This window comes from Lissotriton helveticus, chromosome 8 (assembly GCF_964261635.1).
Source record: "Lissotriton helveticus chromosome 8, aLisHel1.1, whole genome shotgun sequence".
NCBI classification, from domain to species: Eukaryota; Metazoa; Chordata; class Amphibia; order Caudata; family Salamandridae; genus Lissotriton; species Lissotriton helveticus.
This window is the reverse complement of record NC_136069.1, coordinates 1,645,411,181-1,645,428,295: the sequence shown is the minus strand read 5'-3', so window position 1 is coordinate 1,645,428,295 and position 17,115 is coordinate 1,645,411,181. Positions and strand designations below refer to the sequence as shown.

General features: G+C 47.3%; 1 protein-coding gene across 1 annotated transcript in view; it reads right to left on the bottom strand.

Annotated features, from left to right (window-relative positions):
- LOC144773588 (uncharacterized) overlaps positions 1-8,362 on the bottom strand; it is a 48,389-nt gene extending 40,027 nt beyond the window's left edge. The window contains exon 1 of the mRNA XM_078658713.1: positions 8,226-8,362. Coding sequence (XP_078514839.1) covers positions 8,226-8,325 — 100 coding nt within the window. The 5' untranslated portion in view covers positions 8,326-8,362. The remainder of the gene's footprint in view (positions 1-8,225) is intronic.
- Positions 8,363-17,115: the final 8,753 nt, after the last annotated feature.

Below are 17,115 nucleotides of genomic sequence, written 5' to 3'. Positions count from 1 at the left end.
ACCCCACTGCTGGAAGTACGGGTGGAGTACTGATGGATGTAGCTCCCACTCGTGCATTTGGTGGCTGTACCTGCTGAGCAGATCCGCCATCTGATTGTCCTTGCCTGGAAGGTGTTCTGCCATGAGGAAGATGTTCCTTTGAAGGGCCCACTTCCACATGCTCTGAGCCAGATGAGACAACTGCGGAGAGTGTGTACCTCCCTGCTTCTGAATGTAGTACATCGCTGTCATGTTGTCCGTTCGGACCAACACGACCTTGTTGCATAGATGTACCCTGAATGCCTTCATTGCCATGAAGATTGCCATCAGCTCTAGGAGGTTGATGTGCATCTTCTTTTGCTGCGTTGTCCATAGCCCCTGCACCGTGTAGTGGAGTACATGAGCTCCCCATCCCTGGAGAGATGCGTCCGTTGTTAGGATGATTTGTGGCACAGGCTCCAGGAACGGTCGTCCCTTGCAAAGGTTGCGTTGAGTCCACCAATGCAGAGAGTTGTATGCACGACCGGTCACCAACACTAGGTCTTTCAACTGTCCGTGAGCCTGAGTCCACTGATGTGCCAAGCACTCCTGAAGCAGACGCATATGTAGTCTCGCATGTGGGACTATGAAGATGCAGGAGGCCATCATGCCTATCAACTGCATGAACACTCGTGCTGGAAGCGAGTGTTGTGGTCTGAATCTCTGTATCAGCAATTGAATGTTGTTGATTCGCACCGAATTCGGCTGTGCTGTGGCTGCCAGAGTGTTTATTGTTGCGCCCAGATACTCCCGTACATGGGCGGGCTGAAGGTGTGATTTGGGGTAATTGAGTGAGAATCCCAGATCGTGAAGAAGGTGAATGGTGTGGGACATGTTGGCGGCACACTGCTGGGCCGACTTTGCTTGGACAAGCCAGTAATCCAGGTAAGGGTAGACGTGAACGGTTTGTCTCCGGAGGTGTGCAGCCACTGTCGCCAGGCACTTCGTGAACACCCTGGGCGCTGTAGTCACTCCGAAAGGGAGGACTTTGAATTGGTAATGCTGACTTTGAATGGTGAATCTGAGGTATTTTCTGTGTGATGGATGTAGCGGAATGTGAAAATATGCATCCTTTAGATCTAATGTGGCGAGGAAATCTCCTTGATTGAGCAACGGAAGAACCTGCTGCAGTGTGAGAATGTGAAAGTGTTCTGATAGAATGTACTGGTTTAGGGGCCTGAGGTCCAGTATGGGTCTGAGGGACCCGTCCTTTTTTGGGATTAATAAGTACAGGGAGTAAACTCCTGTGCCTCTGTCTTCCACGGGCACGAGCTCGAGCGCCCCTTTTTGCAGCATGAAGAGTACCTCTTGCTGCAATAAGTGCAAATGCTCTGTGGACATAGGACGGTGTTTTGGGAGTATGTTGGGAGGAGTGGAGGTTAACTCCAGACAATAACCGTACTGGATAAGCTTTCTGACCCACCTGTCTGTGGTGATGGATTTCCAGACTGGCAGAAACTGCTGGAGTCTCCCCCCGACTGGTGTTGTATGGTCGGGGGGCAGTGACAAGGCATCACTGTTTGTTGGCGGTGGAGGATCGGGAGCTGTTGTTTCCACGACCTCTGCCTTTTGCGCTGTTTCCACGATAGCCACCTCTACTCTGCTTGTTGTACGTGGTTTGCGCGCCACCTTTATTGTACTGTGTTTGCTGGGGTAGCTGGCCTCTGGAAACACCTCTATTGCCTGAGCGACGAAAAGTACTACCCCTGAACTGCTGGGACTGGAGAGCCCCCATAGACTTTGCAGTCTCAGTGTCCTTTTTTATTTTTTCCAGGGTGGTGCCTACCTCTGGTCCAAATAAGTGATCAGGGTTCACAGGCTGATTTGGGATGGTGGTTTGTATCTCCGGGTTGAACCCGGAGATCCTGAGCCAGGCTTGACGCCGCAGCATTACACTTGTGTTGATGGCCCTGGCCGCGGTGTCTGCTGCGTCCAGTGCACACTTAATTGAAGCATTGGAGAAGAGTTTCCCTTCTTGAATGATCATCTCCTCTGCCTCCTTATATTCATCTGGCAAGTGTTGTAACAGGGTTTCTAGTGTATCGTAATGAGCCCTGTCATATCTGGCCAAGAGTGCCTGAGTGTTAGAAATGTGCCAGATATTGGCTACCTGAGCCGCCACCCTCCTTCCTGATGCTTCTAGCACTTTAGATTCTTTGTCGGGGGGAGGAGCATCACCAGTAGTCTGTGAATTTGCCCTCTACCGGGCATTAGACACAACTAGAGAGTCCAACGGCAACTGGCCCTTGATGTAGGTAGGGTCGCCAGGCGCCGGCTTGTACTTTTTTCAATTCTTGGGTTTATAACCCTGGCACGTGTGGGTTCTTTAAAAATGTCTGCAGCATGCTTCAAAACCCCCTTCAACGTAGGTAGAGTCTTTACGGTCTTTTCAGACGTGGAAAATGTGTTAAACAGAAAGTCCACTTCAATAGGGTCAGCATGGAGCTGGACGTCATGATTCTTGGCTGCCCTCTCAATAAGCGCATTAAACGCCGCAGAGTCCTCAGTAGGCGAGGTTTTGACATTATACACTTGAGTGTCTGGGGCAGTTTGTGGATCCCCTGGGTCCGCAGCATTTGCCCAGGTGTCATGTTGATCTTCAGGATCAGTATCGGCAGGGTAGTTGTACTCATCATAGTCAGCTTCCCCAGCCTCCACATTCGAGTAATTGGGCGAGATCGGGGCAGTGTTCTGACCACGTGGAGTTATCAGTTCAACAAGAACGGGGGAATCCGTGGAATCCTTTTTCTTTTTTAAAGGAATTGTGTAGGACTCCATAGGCTGTGCTGGTGTGATCTTTCGCTTGTAAATGGAAAGTTTACCAGTGTTGGCGTCGATAAATTTTTCCGACTGCTCGTCCAGCAGGGGTTGTTGATGCTTTGTGCCTACAACTGCAGGGGTAGGTTTTGGCCCCGTGGACTCCTTCATGGACGCCTCGACGACCTTCTTGGGCGCGAACACCTTCGGCGCTACTTCGGCGGCAGCGTGAACTGAATTCGGCGCCGTCGACTTTTGCGGTTTGGCGGCAGGCTTCGGCGTGGAAGTATCCTTCGGATCGACAGCGGAAGCCTTGTCTTTGATGCGCGTCAATGAGTCCGACACCTGCTTTGTGAAGGATGCGGAGGGCTGCGTGGACTCGACAGGTGCCTTCGAGCCACCACCATGCGCGGACTCAAGGGTCGCAGCACTTCTGGCCTTGTCCTGGATCGACAACCTTTGTAGTTCCGAGTCCTTTAACTGTGTCGACGGCTCTGGGCGCCGAAGTCTTCGGGTCGACGACCTTGACAAGCGCTTTCGGTGTCCCAGTCTTCGGCTCGACGCTCTTGAGCGACTTCACCGGCTCGACAACCTTCTTAGACTTTGTATGCACCGACAGGGCAGAAGACTTGGAGCCGACCAGGGCGACAGGGGCTTTCTGTTTCGACTGCGCCTCTATCACTTTCGGTTTTGTCGAGACCGAAGCTTTCTCTTTCAGTTTCGATTTGACCAATGGCGGCTCCTTGGAAGTGTCCGTAGCTGGGCCCGGAGGCGAGACCGTGGAACTGGGTGCAAGATCTTGGGTAAGGCCATGTGGCGATCCCTCGACCTGAGCCGTAGCAATTGTCTGAACGGGGCATGGCTCCTCGCTTGAGCTATCTCCTGTGGCCCCATAGGCCTCATCGTCGTCTCCTACCTCGTCGGCGATGTCTTCTGCATCGAGCATTTCAACGTATGCGTCGTAGTTGAAGTCGATCTCTGCCGCTGGGTGGGAAATCGGCTCTCGATCGTCCTGCATATCTGCTTCTTCCCCCTCGGTATCGAAAATGTTCACCGGGCCAGGCGCCGTCTGCTGGGCCTCCTGGCGCGCCGCGTGCCGAAGCCGAATAGTCTTCTTGGAGCGGAAACGAGAACAAGCCATACAGTTGGCTTCATCGTGATCCGGCGACAGGCACTTGTTGCACACTGGGTGGACGTCGATGTGGGGATACTTTGAGTTGCACACGGGGCACCTTTTGAACGGGCTCCGTTCCATGATGTTTCGTCGTATCAGTCTGGTTGCGTGGACAGGGCCTTGAGCACTGAAGAGCCACGCGACTCCTCTGGGCGTCCGACTCGGGAACTGAGCTGGAACAGATCAGGGCACCGATCGCAAGACAATACCGACGATATAGGAAGGCCCTCGGGCCGAAAAGAAAGTTTTTATTGAATCTGAACTAGAGTGATCCAATATGCATCCGAACCCAATGGCGTAAAAAAACAATCTGGGGATGGAGTCGATGCCCATGCGCACTGTAGTCCAGGGGAGGAGCCACCTATCTCGTGATACTTTGAAGACTCTTCCAGTACAACAATGTGCAACCATCCAGACCCAACACTAGGCGGCGATCTATGCTATAGATATGCAATTCAGCAGCCCACATGCCTCGTACATGGTAACTTGTTTTTAGCTTTTCTAGATTTGACAGCTGCTTTTGATTCGGTACGACATATCAAACTGTGGAAGATTTTAGAAAAGATAGGTGTGGAATATCAAATTATCCACTTTTTAAGGCCGTTTTATTGTGAAGCTCAAACTAGAGTCTACTTTGATGTTAAGGGTGGGACCACAACTCCAATCCCAATTCGTAGGGGAGCTCGTCAAGGATGCATCCTCGCACCATTCTTTTTTAATTTGTACATAAATGATCTGGAGGGTGCATTACTTGAGCAAAACTTTGACTTCCCTAAGATTAACGGTCGTCCAATCCCTGCTCTTTTATACGCCGACGATGCAGTTTTAATGTCCAGAAAACAAGTCACTTTACATAGAGTTTTGAATGGTTTTAACGATTTTATGCAGGATTTAGGACTAACAGTGAACACGTCCAAGACTTATGTTATGAGATGTGGTATGGGGCGGAAAAATGTTGTGAAATGTTGATTGCGGATCAAAAGCTTGAAACAACAAAATCCTTCTCATATCTGGGTGTCATGTTCCACCACGAAGATATGTGAGCACAGGCAATAAGATCCAAAACACTTAGTTTTATTAACACTATATCCGCACCCACCCAGTTTTCGAAAAGATTAGGGAAATGACCGCCATTGGAACTTTTACAAATTTATCGGCCAAAATGTATTTCTACTGCAACCTATGGGTCCGGGGTCTTGCAAATATCAACTCTTTGCAAGTAGTGGAAAATACATTTGTAAGACATTTATTGTCTGTACCCAGAACAACACCTGCCTACATTTGTCACGCCGAATTGGGATTAACGTATCTGACTGACATCATTAAACTTGAGCCAGTCTTACTGTGGCATCGTGTATGGACTAAAGAAGAACCCACATTAAATAGGGATATTCTAAAGGACATTTTAAAATTGGAAAACGTTTTAAAGATTACCTGGATTTATTATGTTTTTAATTTTATGCATAATCTGGGTCATCCAGAGTATTTTACTGACCCTGAATCCCTGCAATCAGTAAGCAGGAAGGAATTAAAAAAGAAGGTATTGTGATGCTGGAAATGATAAGGTTGACGGCTGAAATATTCAAGCCCTCGGTATTGGATAACCAAATGATATTAAGTGTTTTCAAAATACAGCCCTATTTAGCTATAGGTCCATCAGGGTATGATCGGTTTTTACTAACAAGATTTCGACTTGGTATATTTCACATACTCACCAGCTTTCCTAATATTAATAATTGGAGCCATATTTTGATAGCCAGTCCTTGTGATGATTGCTCATGTCAATCCACCACCCATGTCATCTTTTTTTTTGGTTTTTATTCTGCAATAAGAAAAGTGTGGAACCTACCAATGTTAAAAATGATGGGACTTAGGACTTGTCGACCTGCGTATATTGCACTGCAAACCCTGGATAATGCGGATATGATCTGGAAAGTTGCAATGTTTTTTAAAAGGGCAGTCGCCTACAGGAAGAGCTTAGTGTTTTAATTACCTTTGGATTTTCATGTATGACGGATACTAATGGAGTTACATTACTTTTATATTGTCATTTTCATTATACTGTTGTATATACTGCTTTTATGATTGCACAATTTTACAATCGAATAAAGCTTCATTTGATTTGATTTGACCTCAACACTGTCTCCGGTAAAATAGCATCTGTCCCTCTTATCTGATAACCATCTAGAATTTATTCTTTAGATAACATTGTCTGATCTAAAATAGATGTGCTTCAGCAAGACGTGTCTGCATTACAACATGGTCAGTCCCAACTTAGGTCAATTCTAATGTTGAGCTAGTCACTACAAACATTGCTTTCTGGCCACGTATCTTGGCAGCACAAGAACATAACAAATCTGCTCTCACCACACCACCTCTCTGAAAAGCAGAGAACTATAGCATAGAGAAAAGCAAAATACACAATGTTACTCACTCAAAGGCTAGAGAAATTACCTTTAACCATTGCTGAGATAGCATCTTTGGATTAGATCATCAATGGGTATATTACACATCTGTTCTTGACATTTAATTTTCAGTTCTGCCTACAACTCCATCAAGTGGGCAGATATGAATCATTAGGTGAGGGGTTTATACACGAACAATGGGAGCTTCCTTTTACATTCCGGTGTTGGAATAAGGATAATGAAGTTTTTCTCAGTGGCTCTGACTGCGAGAATACTTTAAGTGGGTCCCTAGTATGCAAGGACGTTTCATTACATGAAGCATGCAGTCCATCTGTGATGAACCGGTCTGGCTACTTTAAAGGATCGGAAACAAATGTGGGATCACACTGCTTCAACTCCCAGCAGGTTCGCCCCTAGGCATCGTGGTAAATGCAGTTCGCCAAGTGTGTGTACTTGAAAAGTCTCTCGAGTGTTTCACCAGGTAGGTGCAGGTTAGTGCTGGCCATCTCTAGACACGTGTTTCTGGATTGTTATCCGTCATCAGTAGAGATTAGACAATTCGAATGTATGGGGTTGATGAGCAGGCTGCCCAAGTATTCTGAGGTCACCGTACCTCTCCAGGCGTGCAGGTGCCTCTCCACGAGCTCGTCAGCTCAAATGGCTCAAGGAAGCCTTTTAAACAAGAAACAAATGCGGGATCACACTGCTTCACCTCCCAGCAGGTTCGCCCCTAGGCATCGTGGTAAATGCAGTTCGCCAAGTGTGTGTACTTGCATAGTCTCTCGAGGATTGTGGCAGCTTTCTCAGCAAACCCCAGAAGAATTTTGTTTTATCTCTACTGATGAAGGATATAATCCAGAAACACATGTGTCTAGAGATTCACAGCACTAACCTGCACTAACTTTGGTGAAACACTCTGCAAAATTTCAAGTAAGCATTTGAATTGAACTGCATTTACCAGGATGCAAAGGGGCGAACTGTGCTGGGAGGTGAAGCAGTGTGCTCCCATCCCCCTTCTACTTTAAAGGATCTCCAGTGGCAATAATACATCAGGTTTTCAGATTGCTTTTGAAAGGGAGTTACCTGATGTTGAACAGTCAAGGTTGCTGTGGGATGAAACCAGGGATTGCCTATATGGTGATCGTATCTTCCATTGTTACATGTTACACACAAGTTCAGTTTCTGCCTACCCATGTAGTTAAGAGAGGAAATGCCGCGGCCTTCAAATAATCTTACCTGCCTGCGTTATGTCACCCTGAACTCTGTTGCAAGGCGGATATGCCCCACTTAGTACTGGGAGAACAAGGAGTTTGGTGATGATAACGATGACTGGTGTGGCTTGGCAGTGATCCACTGTTCCACTCCTTTGAAGCCTAATCACAACACAACTGTTCACCTTCCCAAAAATGTATTTGTTCATGATCTGAGTTTACTCAGACACAGTGTAGTCCTGTCCGGCATCACCGACTACCTGCTGCAGGCCGTGTTAACCGGTAACCTTGCTGTAAGATCATGCACTGCCCCCCACCAAATTGCTTCAGAATTGCTGGCTGACCCGCTCCAGCACTTACCGGTGTTAAATGAGAGAGTGCATACTGTCCCCTGGTGTTCCTGTTTCTTCTGATTCCTGAAAAGAGAAATGATACACCATTTCCAGTTCAACCAACCGGGCAGCTTAGTCGGGCAGCCTGCACCCTTCCAGAGCACACCGGTAGGTGATAGGGAAAGTATCGAGACTAACTACAATAACTTAGTGCTTAATCATACTCAAAGAGGACACTTAGGTAAACATATTCTCGGAATTTCAGATTTTGCTTAATTATGCATTAAAAAAAAGCTTTGCACACACCTAACAGGCTGAATGCAGTTACCTGGAATAAGTTTATCACTGCGACAGTCATAGAGCATTCCTAATCTGAATGGGCGTCCCAGAGCCGGCATTGCCATTGCTGTCTGTTCCGAAATTGACATGGTCTTCTTGCTGTTGGATTTGAACGTAGATTAATCTAAAAATACAAAACAGTATCAAGTAAAATTCTCCTGATTTCTTTCTTGAGAATGACTCAGCCGCATCTGTAAGGTAACGCCAAGAGGCAGCAATCAATCATCCATTTAGTAGAAAAACATAGCAGCCTAGAATCTTAGTGCAGGTAAGGACTGCAAAACACCTACTGTCCAGTTTCAGCATTACTTCTCAGTTCTACTATTCACTTGCATCAGTCCCCTGTTGTTTTTTAAATTTGTTTTATATTTTAGCCTTTTCACATCCAGCACTTTTTCACTTTTTGGGCAGACCAAGAGTCCCTGAGACCACACTTGGTGGCATATTTGAGAAACATAGCATTACACACACATTGCTAACACGAGGAGAAATAAAGCATTTCTCCTTGTTTGCCTTTTTAGGACCAGGTCTTAATTTTAGCGCTGAACCCTTTTTTTTATAGGGAGCAGCGTCAAAATCAATGTGTGTTGCGGTGGAATGCCCACAACAAAACAACCATTGACAACCCTTTTCACTTTAAATACAGCATACAAGCATGGCTTATTTACAAGGTAGGTTAAGCCACGTTAAGTGGCTTAAAGTTGCTTTGTAAATAAGGCGAGGCCCCTATCGCCATCACAACGTCACTGGAAGTGATGCGGTGGTGGCGATAGGGGCTTGTAAATATGCCCCTTGGTTACTTAAAATCTCCTGGTCAGGGAATCTGCTCTCCCCTTGTGCAGCTCTGCTGTAGTGCCTCTGCACCCTGTGCCTTCTAGTCTCGAGGTAAGGTGTTTGAGTCCCTCCTCCACCTGCAGGCTCCTGCCTGCGCCTCATCCATGGTGGTCCAGTGCGAGAGCATTGCTCTTCTGCTGGTTCGCTTTGCCATTCTTCTGTTTATTTTCCGTGCTTTTGTCTGTCTTTGTCTGTTTGTCTGTCTGTGCCTTGTTGACTGTTTGTGCAGTTTTGTGCCTTTTTGTCTCTAGTGCCTTTTTGTCTCTTTGTGCCTCGTTGTCTTTTTGTGCCTTTTTGTCTTTGTTTCTTTTTTGCCTGTTTTCTCTAATGCCCGGTGTTACATCTTTATCATATTTCTTCTATGTCCATTAACCCCTGGCTAAGTGACATCATGATGTTCTTGTGCTATCTGTGCATGCACCATGTTTACATTCTAATAGTTTCTGAATTATGGAAGGTAGTTGGTGAAGAGTGCCAGTTGCATCTGTACCTTCAAGGGAAAGCACTATGAATGCTGTGCTGGAATAAAATACCTACTCAATATTATTTGATTCATGGACTTCATTCTAAGACCCGGTTACCGTTTTCGCTCCCTTTCCTGCCGCAGCTACCTCCCTTCAATCAAAAACTGAACAAATGCCAATACTGTTTTCCAAAATTTCTGTGAACCGTTCTATGACACATTTGATTCAAACTAAACGTGATTGTGAAATTCCCATTCACTATGAATTAATCAATTATTTTATTCAGCTTCTTTGTACATGTGTTGATACAATTTCAACAAATTTACATCTTAAACATCTACAATACAAAAGCACATTTAATACATCAAAATTCTATACATATTCACACCCATTCATTTCTCCCATACGCACAGATATACCTTCTCTCACCCACACACCCTCTATATATAGACATTTACATTTCAATAAGAAAAAGAACCATAGCATCAAATTGTTCTTATTTCCTTATGTTTGGAGCACAGTTGTTAGAATGAATAGTCTTATGGCTCAACAAAACAGTGGTCTACGCGTTTCGAACTCCAATCGTGTATGGAGTTCTCATCAGGACCCAAAGCGTCAATGCGGAGAAATTTCTTCCGACGCTTGACATAAAATCCAGATTCACTCGATTCTATTTGAATCTTTCTTTTAGTTTTGGTTTTGGAATTGTAGCTATCCTCATGTGGATTGTAGATGTGAGGTTTCAAAGGGACCTCTAAATCCGTTTGTAGATTGCTCGATTATCGGAATGGAGCCGTACGTGTCAGTTGCACAAGCTCAGCTACCTCCCTGGCACCTTCCTCTGACCCCTACTTAATTGCGGCTGCGCCAACAACAAGCCCATCTGTGCCTGTCCTTGACCCGACCACAACCAGTCCAAGCAACTCTGGTCCTTCGACCCCCCACCACTACAACTCAGCATGCCTCCACACACTCAATACCGGAAGAAACAACAACTGCCTGCTGTTAATGCCGATCACCACCCAAGGCCAGTTCTCGAGCCGACACTGCAGCTGCACCTTCACACCTTCACCCACCCACGGACCCTGACAGCTATCGCCAACCCATCGGACACCACTGCACCCAAACCCCTGAGCTGTATCAACCTCAAGGTATGCTCACTGCAGAGACATGCAGTAAAAATGTGGGGTCTCCTCAACACCCTCACGTCCGACGTCAACCTTCCTCACTGAGACCTGGACCAATGCCAGCTCTGCACCCAACATCGCAACCGCCATCTCCAACGGGTACAAGATCCAGAGGAAAGACTGCCCAAACCACCCTGGAGGTGGACTCGCCATTGTACACAAAAGCTCCCTCCGACTCACCATCTCAAATGACACCTTGCCCCCCTTGGAACACATCCACTTCCAGATCCAGATCAACCCCAGAATGACTCTACCTAGAGAGCTCACCTACAGACCTCCCAGACCCCACGCCCCATTCACTAACACCATTGCAGACCTCATCGCGCCCCCCGCACTCACCTCCACGGACTACGCACTTCTCGGCCCCCTGGCAGCCCTCATTCTACTAGACCTCTCAGCAGCCTTCAACACTGTCACCCACTGCACACTAGCCACCAGACTCCACAAGGCAGGCATACAGGGAACTGCCCTAGACTGGATCTGCTCCTTCCTTGCCGGCCGCACTCAAAGAATTAGACTCCCGCCCTTCCTCTCCGAACCCACAGAGATAAGATGCAGAGTACCCCAAGGATCCTCCTCAGCCCCACGCTCTTCATTATATACATGGTCCCACTCACAATCATTGTCAGAAAACACGGTCTCAGCATAGTATCCTATGCCAACGACACCCAGCTAATCCTCTCCCTCACCAAGGATCCTGACATCACCAGACGCAGTTTCCAGGAAGGAATGAAGGACGTCGCATCCTGGATGAAGCTCAACTTGGAGAAAATGAAAGTCCTCATCCTTGGATCCACCCCCTCCGCACGGGATGACACCTGGTGGCCTTCACCCTTGGCACCCCTCCAACATGCACCGAGCACGCCCGCAACCTCAACATCATACTCAACTTCTCCCTCACCATGAGCCGATAGATCAGCGCCGTGTCCTCCATGTGCTTCAACATCCTCTGCAAGACCTTCAAATGGATCCCCCCAAATCTAGAAAGACCGTCATCTATGCACTCATAACCAGCAGTCTGGACTACAGGGATGTCTTCTATGCCCAAATCAACAGATCTCTACTCCACAAACACCAGACCATGTCGAACGTAGCAGACAGTCTTGTCCTTTGCATCCCACGACAAGACCATATCATCCAGCACATAAAAGACCGCCACTGGTTCCTCGTAAAAAAGGAGTGACTTTCAATCTGCTCAGGCCTAAAAAGCCCTCCACAACACCAGACCCCAATACCTCAATGAAAGAGTCACCTTCTACGCTCCCAAGAGAAACCTCTGATCCGCCGATCTTGCACTGGCCGAAGTCCCCTGCCTGCATCCACAGAGCCACAACGGGAGGAAGATCCTTTTCCTACTCCGCAACCAAGACTTGGAACAAACTCCCCCTCAGCATCTGTGAATATAATGCAAGCATACAGGAAGAGCCTCAAGACTCAAGACCTGGCTCTTCAGATGAGCCGATGCTGCCTGAATTCCTCCCAGCGCCTCGAGACCTTCAAGGGTGAGTAGTGCGCTTCACAAATCCCTGTTTGATTGATTGAGATAGTTGTGTCTAATGTCAGGCTGAACTACTGGTCGACTTGTCTAACAGCCAAATAGGGATGTCTAAGGGGCAGGCTGATAGCCTGTTTTGGGCTTCTGGGATTGGTCTGGGGGTGTGTTAAAGGAGAGTGATGGTGTCTACTGGTGAGCAGAGGGTCTCCCAGGGCCCTTGTGGGAATACCCGAAGCCTATGAGGGACATTTGGTGGGACCTAATGCCCTGCTAATAATGTCTGAAAGTGGGTCAACAGCCAGTTGAGGTCTAACCACCAAATAGTGTGTCTAAAGGTTGGGTGAGCCTAAAGGTGGTGTCACATGATGTATAATGCTGAGGATCAGGGATGGATGGTTCAGGGATCTTACATGCAGAACATAAGTGTCTAACTGTGACTGGGAGTGTCTCAAAGTAGACTAAATATTTCTATAGGCTGTTTTTGAGGGCTAGATGTTGGCGTCTGGGAACATGCCATGGGTCTCTGGAGACCATCTGGGGGCACTGAAGGATAAGCGTGGGTGTCTTTTCTAATGTAGTGCGTTACTGAGGGTGAAATGATCTTCTTGAAGGAATATCTTCAGGTGACTTAAAGTTACCTGGGTTCTATGAACCACTTTGAGGCATAATAGGTGTTAATGGACATTCTGTGGAGGATGTCTGATGGCTAGCTGGTTGAGTTTGATGATGAGCTGAGGATCACTGATAGCTAGCAGATAACCCAAGCATTCCCGACACTGACAACATTTCAAAGAAATGTTTGTGATCCTTGAGCTATGGAGAAAAAAACATTAATTTTGGTAAAATAACACTAACACTGTGCATACTAGACTATCATTTATAGATATCAGAAACTGAATACCACTATCAGTCACACACCATTTTCACACATTATTTCTTCAAACTCTGTGTTATCAAAAAGGACACCTTAATTGAGCCATAACTCAATTGAAGAATACAATGATGTGGTCAGCACCTTTGCAAGGCTACATGAGGACATATCCAGAACATACCCAATGCATATTGAACACCTCTTTCTAATTCAGCCATCACTACTTCTTCAAGAACTTTGGTTGAAGAAAAATGAAATTTGAGTTTAATCATTTCTAAGCTAATTTCTATTTGAATGTAAAACAGGTGCCCTTACACTTTGCCTACCCAGATACACTTTTCAAAACGACTGTGTAGTGACATGACCTAATACTTTCTCCCTCATGGAAAATGATGGTGACTGTAGAGTATGTTTTGCGTCCTAGAGAAATCTGTACTGCTTTAAAGTTGTAAATGTCTGTTTTGATAATAGTGGCATCTGCTCTACACCTTTGTAGCATTAGAATGGCATATCTGTTGCTGTTATCAACTATTAGAGCTGATAGAACTTCTGCTCTACACTCTGGGCATACGTTACTTTGTAGTTTTCCTTAGTAATTTGTCAAATGGCACTATTTTGCAATCTAGTATGGTTACATACACAAATTGCTCTGAGTGAATTTGAGTAGCTGTTGTATATTGACCATTCCTACATTGAAGTTCCCATGAGTAATTTGTTGCCAATATATCATTTATTGGTAGTTATGTATTTTCTAGAAAGTAAAACATCAAATTTAGACATTCTTGATCATCTTCTTGAGAATTTACAGTAAATTGAAGGACACAAACACTCATGAAAACACAAAAGTGGGCTGCCCCTTGAATCAATTCCTATATTTATCTACAGAGTTCTGAAGAGATGCACTGCCAGTGTGGTCATCTCATAAAAAGTTACGGACTGGCCTCACACACCGCCCGGTATCATGCTTCATCATCGGCTGTCCTCGCCCTCTAAAAACTTGGTTTGATAGAGGGCGGGCATACACTTGGAGACAGGGATGCACTTCTAAATCTAAGTGATGGCTGTGGGGGAGTGATGAGTGATTTAAAAACCATTACATTAGTCCGTGTACTATATTTATTCAAATGGTAAATGTATGGTGGTTAAAAACTAAGTGAACTGTGATGTGGGAAATGATTCTCCCTTCACTATGTTAAATGCTGTCGCATGTTTCTGCTGATGTGTACCCGAAGGGTACGTAACATTCTTCAGGACCATGAAACAAAAAGGTGGGTGTAATACCTATGGGCTCACTTCCTCTCAATTAGTGAAATGGAAGGAGATTTCTGTCACTAGAACGGGGGAGGGGTTTTTGTTAAAAGCACTATGTATATGGATATTTCCCTCTTGGTATGGTACCTTTGAGAGTAACTCTGTAGAAAAAGGAAAAAACAAAGACACAACATACAAACCAAAAAATGTTTAAGTATGTGGACAAAAAGTTTATTAGCATCATCCATCCCGCGTCATCTCTATAGCGCGTGTAATTTGTCAAATGGCACTATTTTGCAATCTAGTATGTTTACATACACAAATTGCTCTGAGTGAATTTGAGTAGCTGTTGTATTTTGACCATTCCTACATTGAAGTCGCCATGAGGAATTTGTTGCAAATATATCATTTATTGGTAGTTATTTCTTTTCTAGAAAGTAAAACATCAACATTAGACATTCTTGATCATCTTCTTGATAATTTACATTAAATTGTGGGACACAAACAGGCATACCTGATGCCGAGCGACAACCATCTTTCTGGATTCACACAGTCTTCAGGAGAGTGGACAGTTCCCTACCCAATTTTTTTTTGCATTTCCCTCAATTTCCTCCATTACTGGAGGTAGCACAAAGAGGACACTGAGAACTACATACCAGTGACAGTTAACTGCAAGTCCATTGGAGAACTGACATTCAACCATTTCTGCTACATTTTATATTTCCCCATTTTCAATACATTACCTTTGACACGTATAGTACATTTTCCATAAATTGGTTAATGAGCCAGATTAGGAGCATGCAGAGTTATTATTCAATTAGTCCTGAAACATGAACATATTGCTTTTACTTTCCGCTCCTGAAAATCTACAAGATACAGGCATGAGAGTGACCTAACAATGGCAGTGCATCATTATATAAACCCTCTTAAAACACATTTGGCTTCCATTTTTAAGTGCTGCATCTAGACTTAATCCATGAGATGTATGTATTGTGACTGCATAAGCCAGACATAGGCAGAACTGTTCTCTACGGACAAATATGTCAGTAATAGGAAACTAGCACTACACCTATCTATTTTTTTTTGGTTCCTTTATGTAGTCAAATCATATAAAAATGTACTTAAGCGGGGGCGTGTCTAAGATGGCGACCTAGTCGGACGTGAGTCTCTGCGGCTCCCCGTCCTGATCCCTGCCAAAAGCCCTTAACTGCATCGCCTTATCTCTCCGGCACCTCGAATGACCCTGTAGCCGAGGTCCGACTGCAGCTGCAACCCTCAGAGCACCGCCGGTGCACTTACCTCACAGACACGGCTCTCCGGGGCCGAGAGGTCTCATCGACGCTCCCCTGTAATGGCGGCCGCCTGAGGCTGCCGACTGCCCTGAAGGCTTCTCGCTCCTGCTCTGGCGGACTAGACAGCGGGACCGCTGCCTGCTGTGCCCGGGGAAGTGACCGCCGCTACTTGGCCCCAGCGGAAAGCCCCCTGCTCGGCACTGCATTCTGCCTTCACGACCCGGCCGGAGGTGTGGAGAGGTCCGGCCGGAGGTCGCGAAACTCGAGGCCCCGGCTTTGGGGCCTGAGGGGATGAAACCTTCGGCGGCGTTGGGGACGCGTGGGCGGCCCCCGCTGACAGCCACGAACACCCGGTGCCCAGCGGATGGCCGCATGCATGCGGAGCCCCCCATGGTGACCTAAGGCACTGAGGCCACAGTTTGAGAGGGACATTACAGCCCGGCCGGAGACGCGGAGGGGGCTGACCGGAGAATGCGAAAATTGAGGCCCCGACTTTGGGACCTACCGGTGCAGACTCCAGCAACACTGCAAGCACCCGACGCCCCCCACAGAAACTTGAGGGACAGCGACCACAGCACTGGCGCGGCGGACCTGCGCTTATTGGAGGCGGCTACGAAAGAAGCCAGAGCACGGGGGCATCAAAGACGGAGGTGAGGAGAGAGCTGTGGGAGAGGCTCGGGGGGCACAATCGAGCTCCCGGAGGGTGGACAAGCTGGGCCTAAAGACTGGGTTCTGCTGCGGGCTGGAGACATATTTTCACGATCCCCGGCGTGGTCACTGCACAGCTGGGCCCCATATACCGTGTGTGAGGGGGACGTGCGGTGGCTAAGCGGCCATCTGAGAGGTGGGACAGTTGCTCGAAGGACAGGGCCTGCCCGCCACCATACTTCACCTGGTGACTGAGGATCCTCCCCCCACTCATTTGCATAACGTGGCAGTGGTGCACGAGTGTGCCCTTTGGGGACCGGACTGCTGCTTGGATGTCCCCTGGTGCCCCCGGGCACTAAATAACGCCATCGCATCTGGGGGCCCGCCGGCTCTGAAGCACCCAGATCGGGCCGGGAGAGTGGGAAGCTACCGCCCGCTGACACTCCAGTACACAGAACAAAGCGTCGACTCACCGGCAGCGCGGCCTACTTCTCCCCCGGAGCTAGCTGGGCCGCCGAGCTTTCCCCCTCGCCCTCCCTTACCGGGGCCGCAGACTGGGTCGGTCCCGTCGGCGGTGCGAGGCATGGCGGGCCTAAGGGGGAAGAAAGGAACCCAGACACTCCCAGAGATGTTGGCCAAATCTCAGCCTAGGTCCAGCAAGGAACCACCCTCCCCGAAGACCGCAGGGACGGTGCCAGACTTGTCCGGCGATCAGGTGCCCATCACCAGATCCTTCCTGGAATCGCTATTTAACTCCCTCAGGGAAGCCTTTAAGTCCTTGAAACAGGACGTGGCGGGGGAGGTCCGGGAACTCCGGCGAGACGTGGAAGGTCTCGG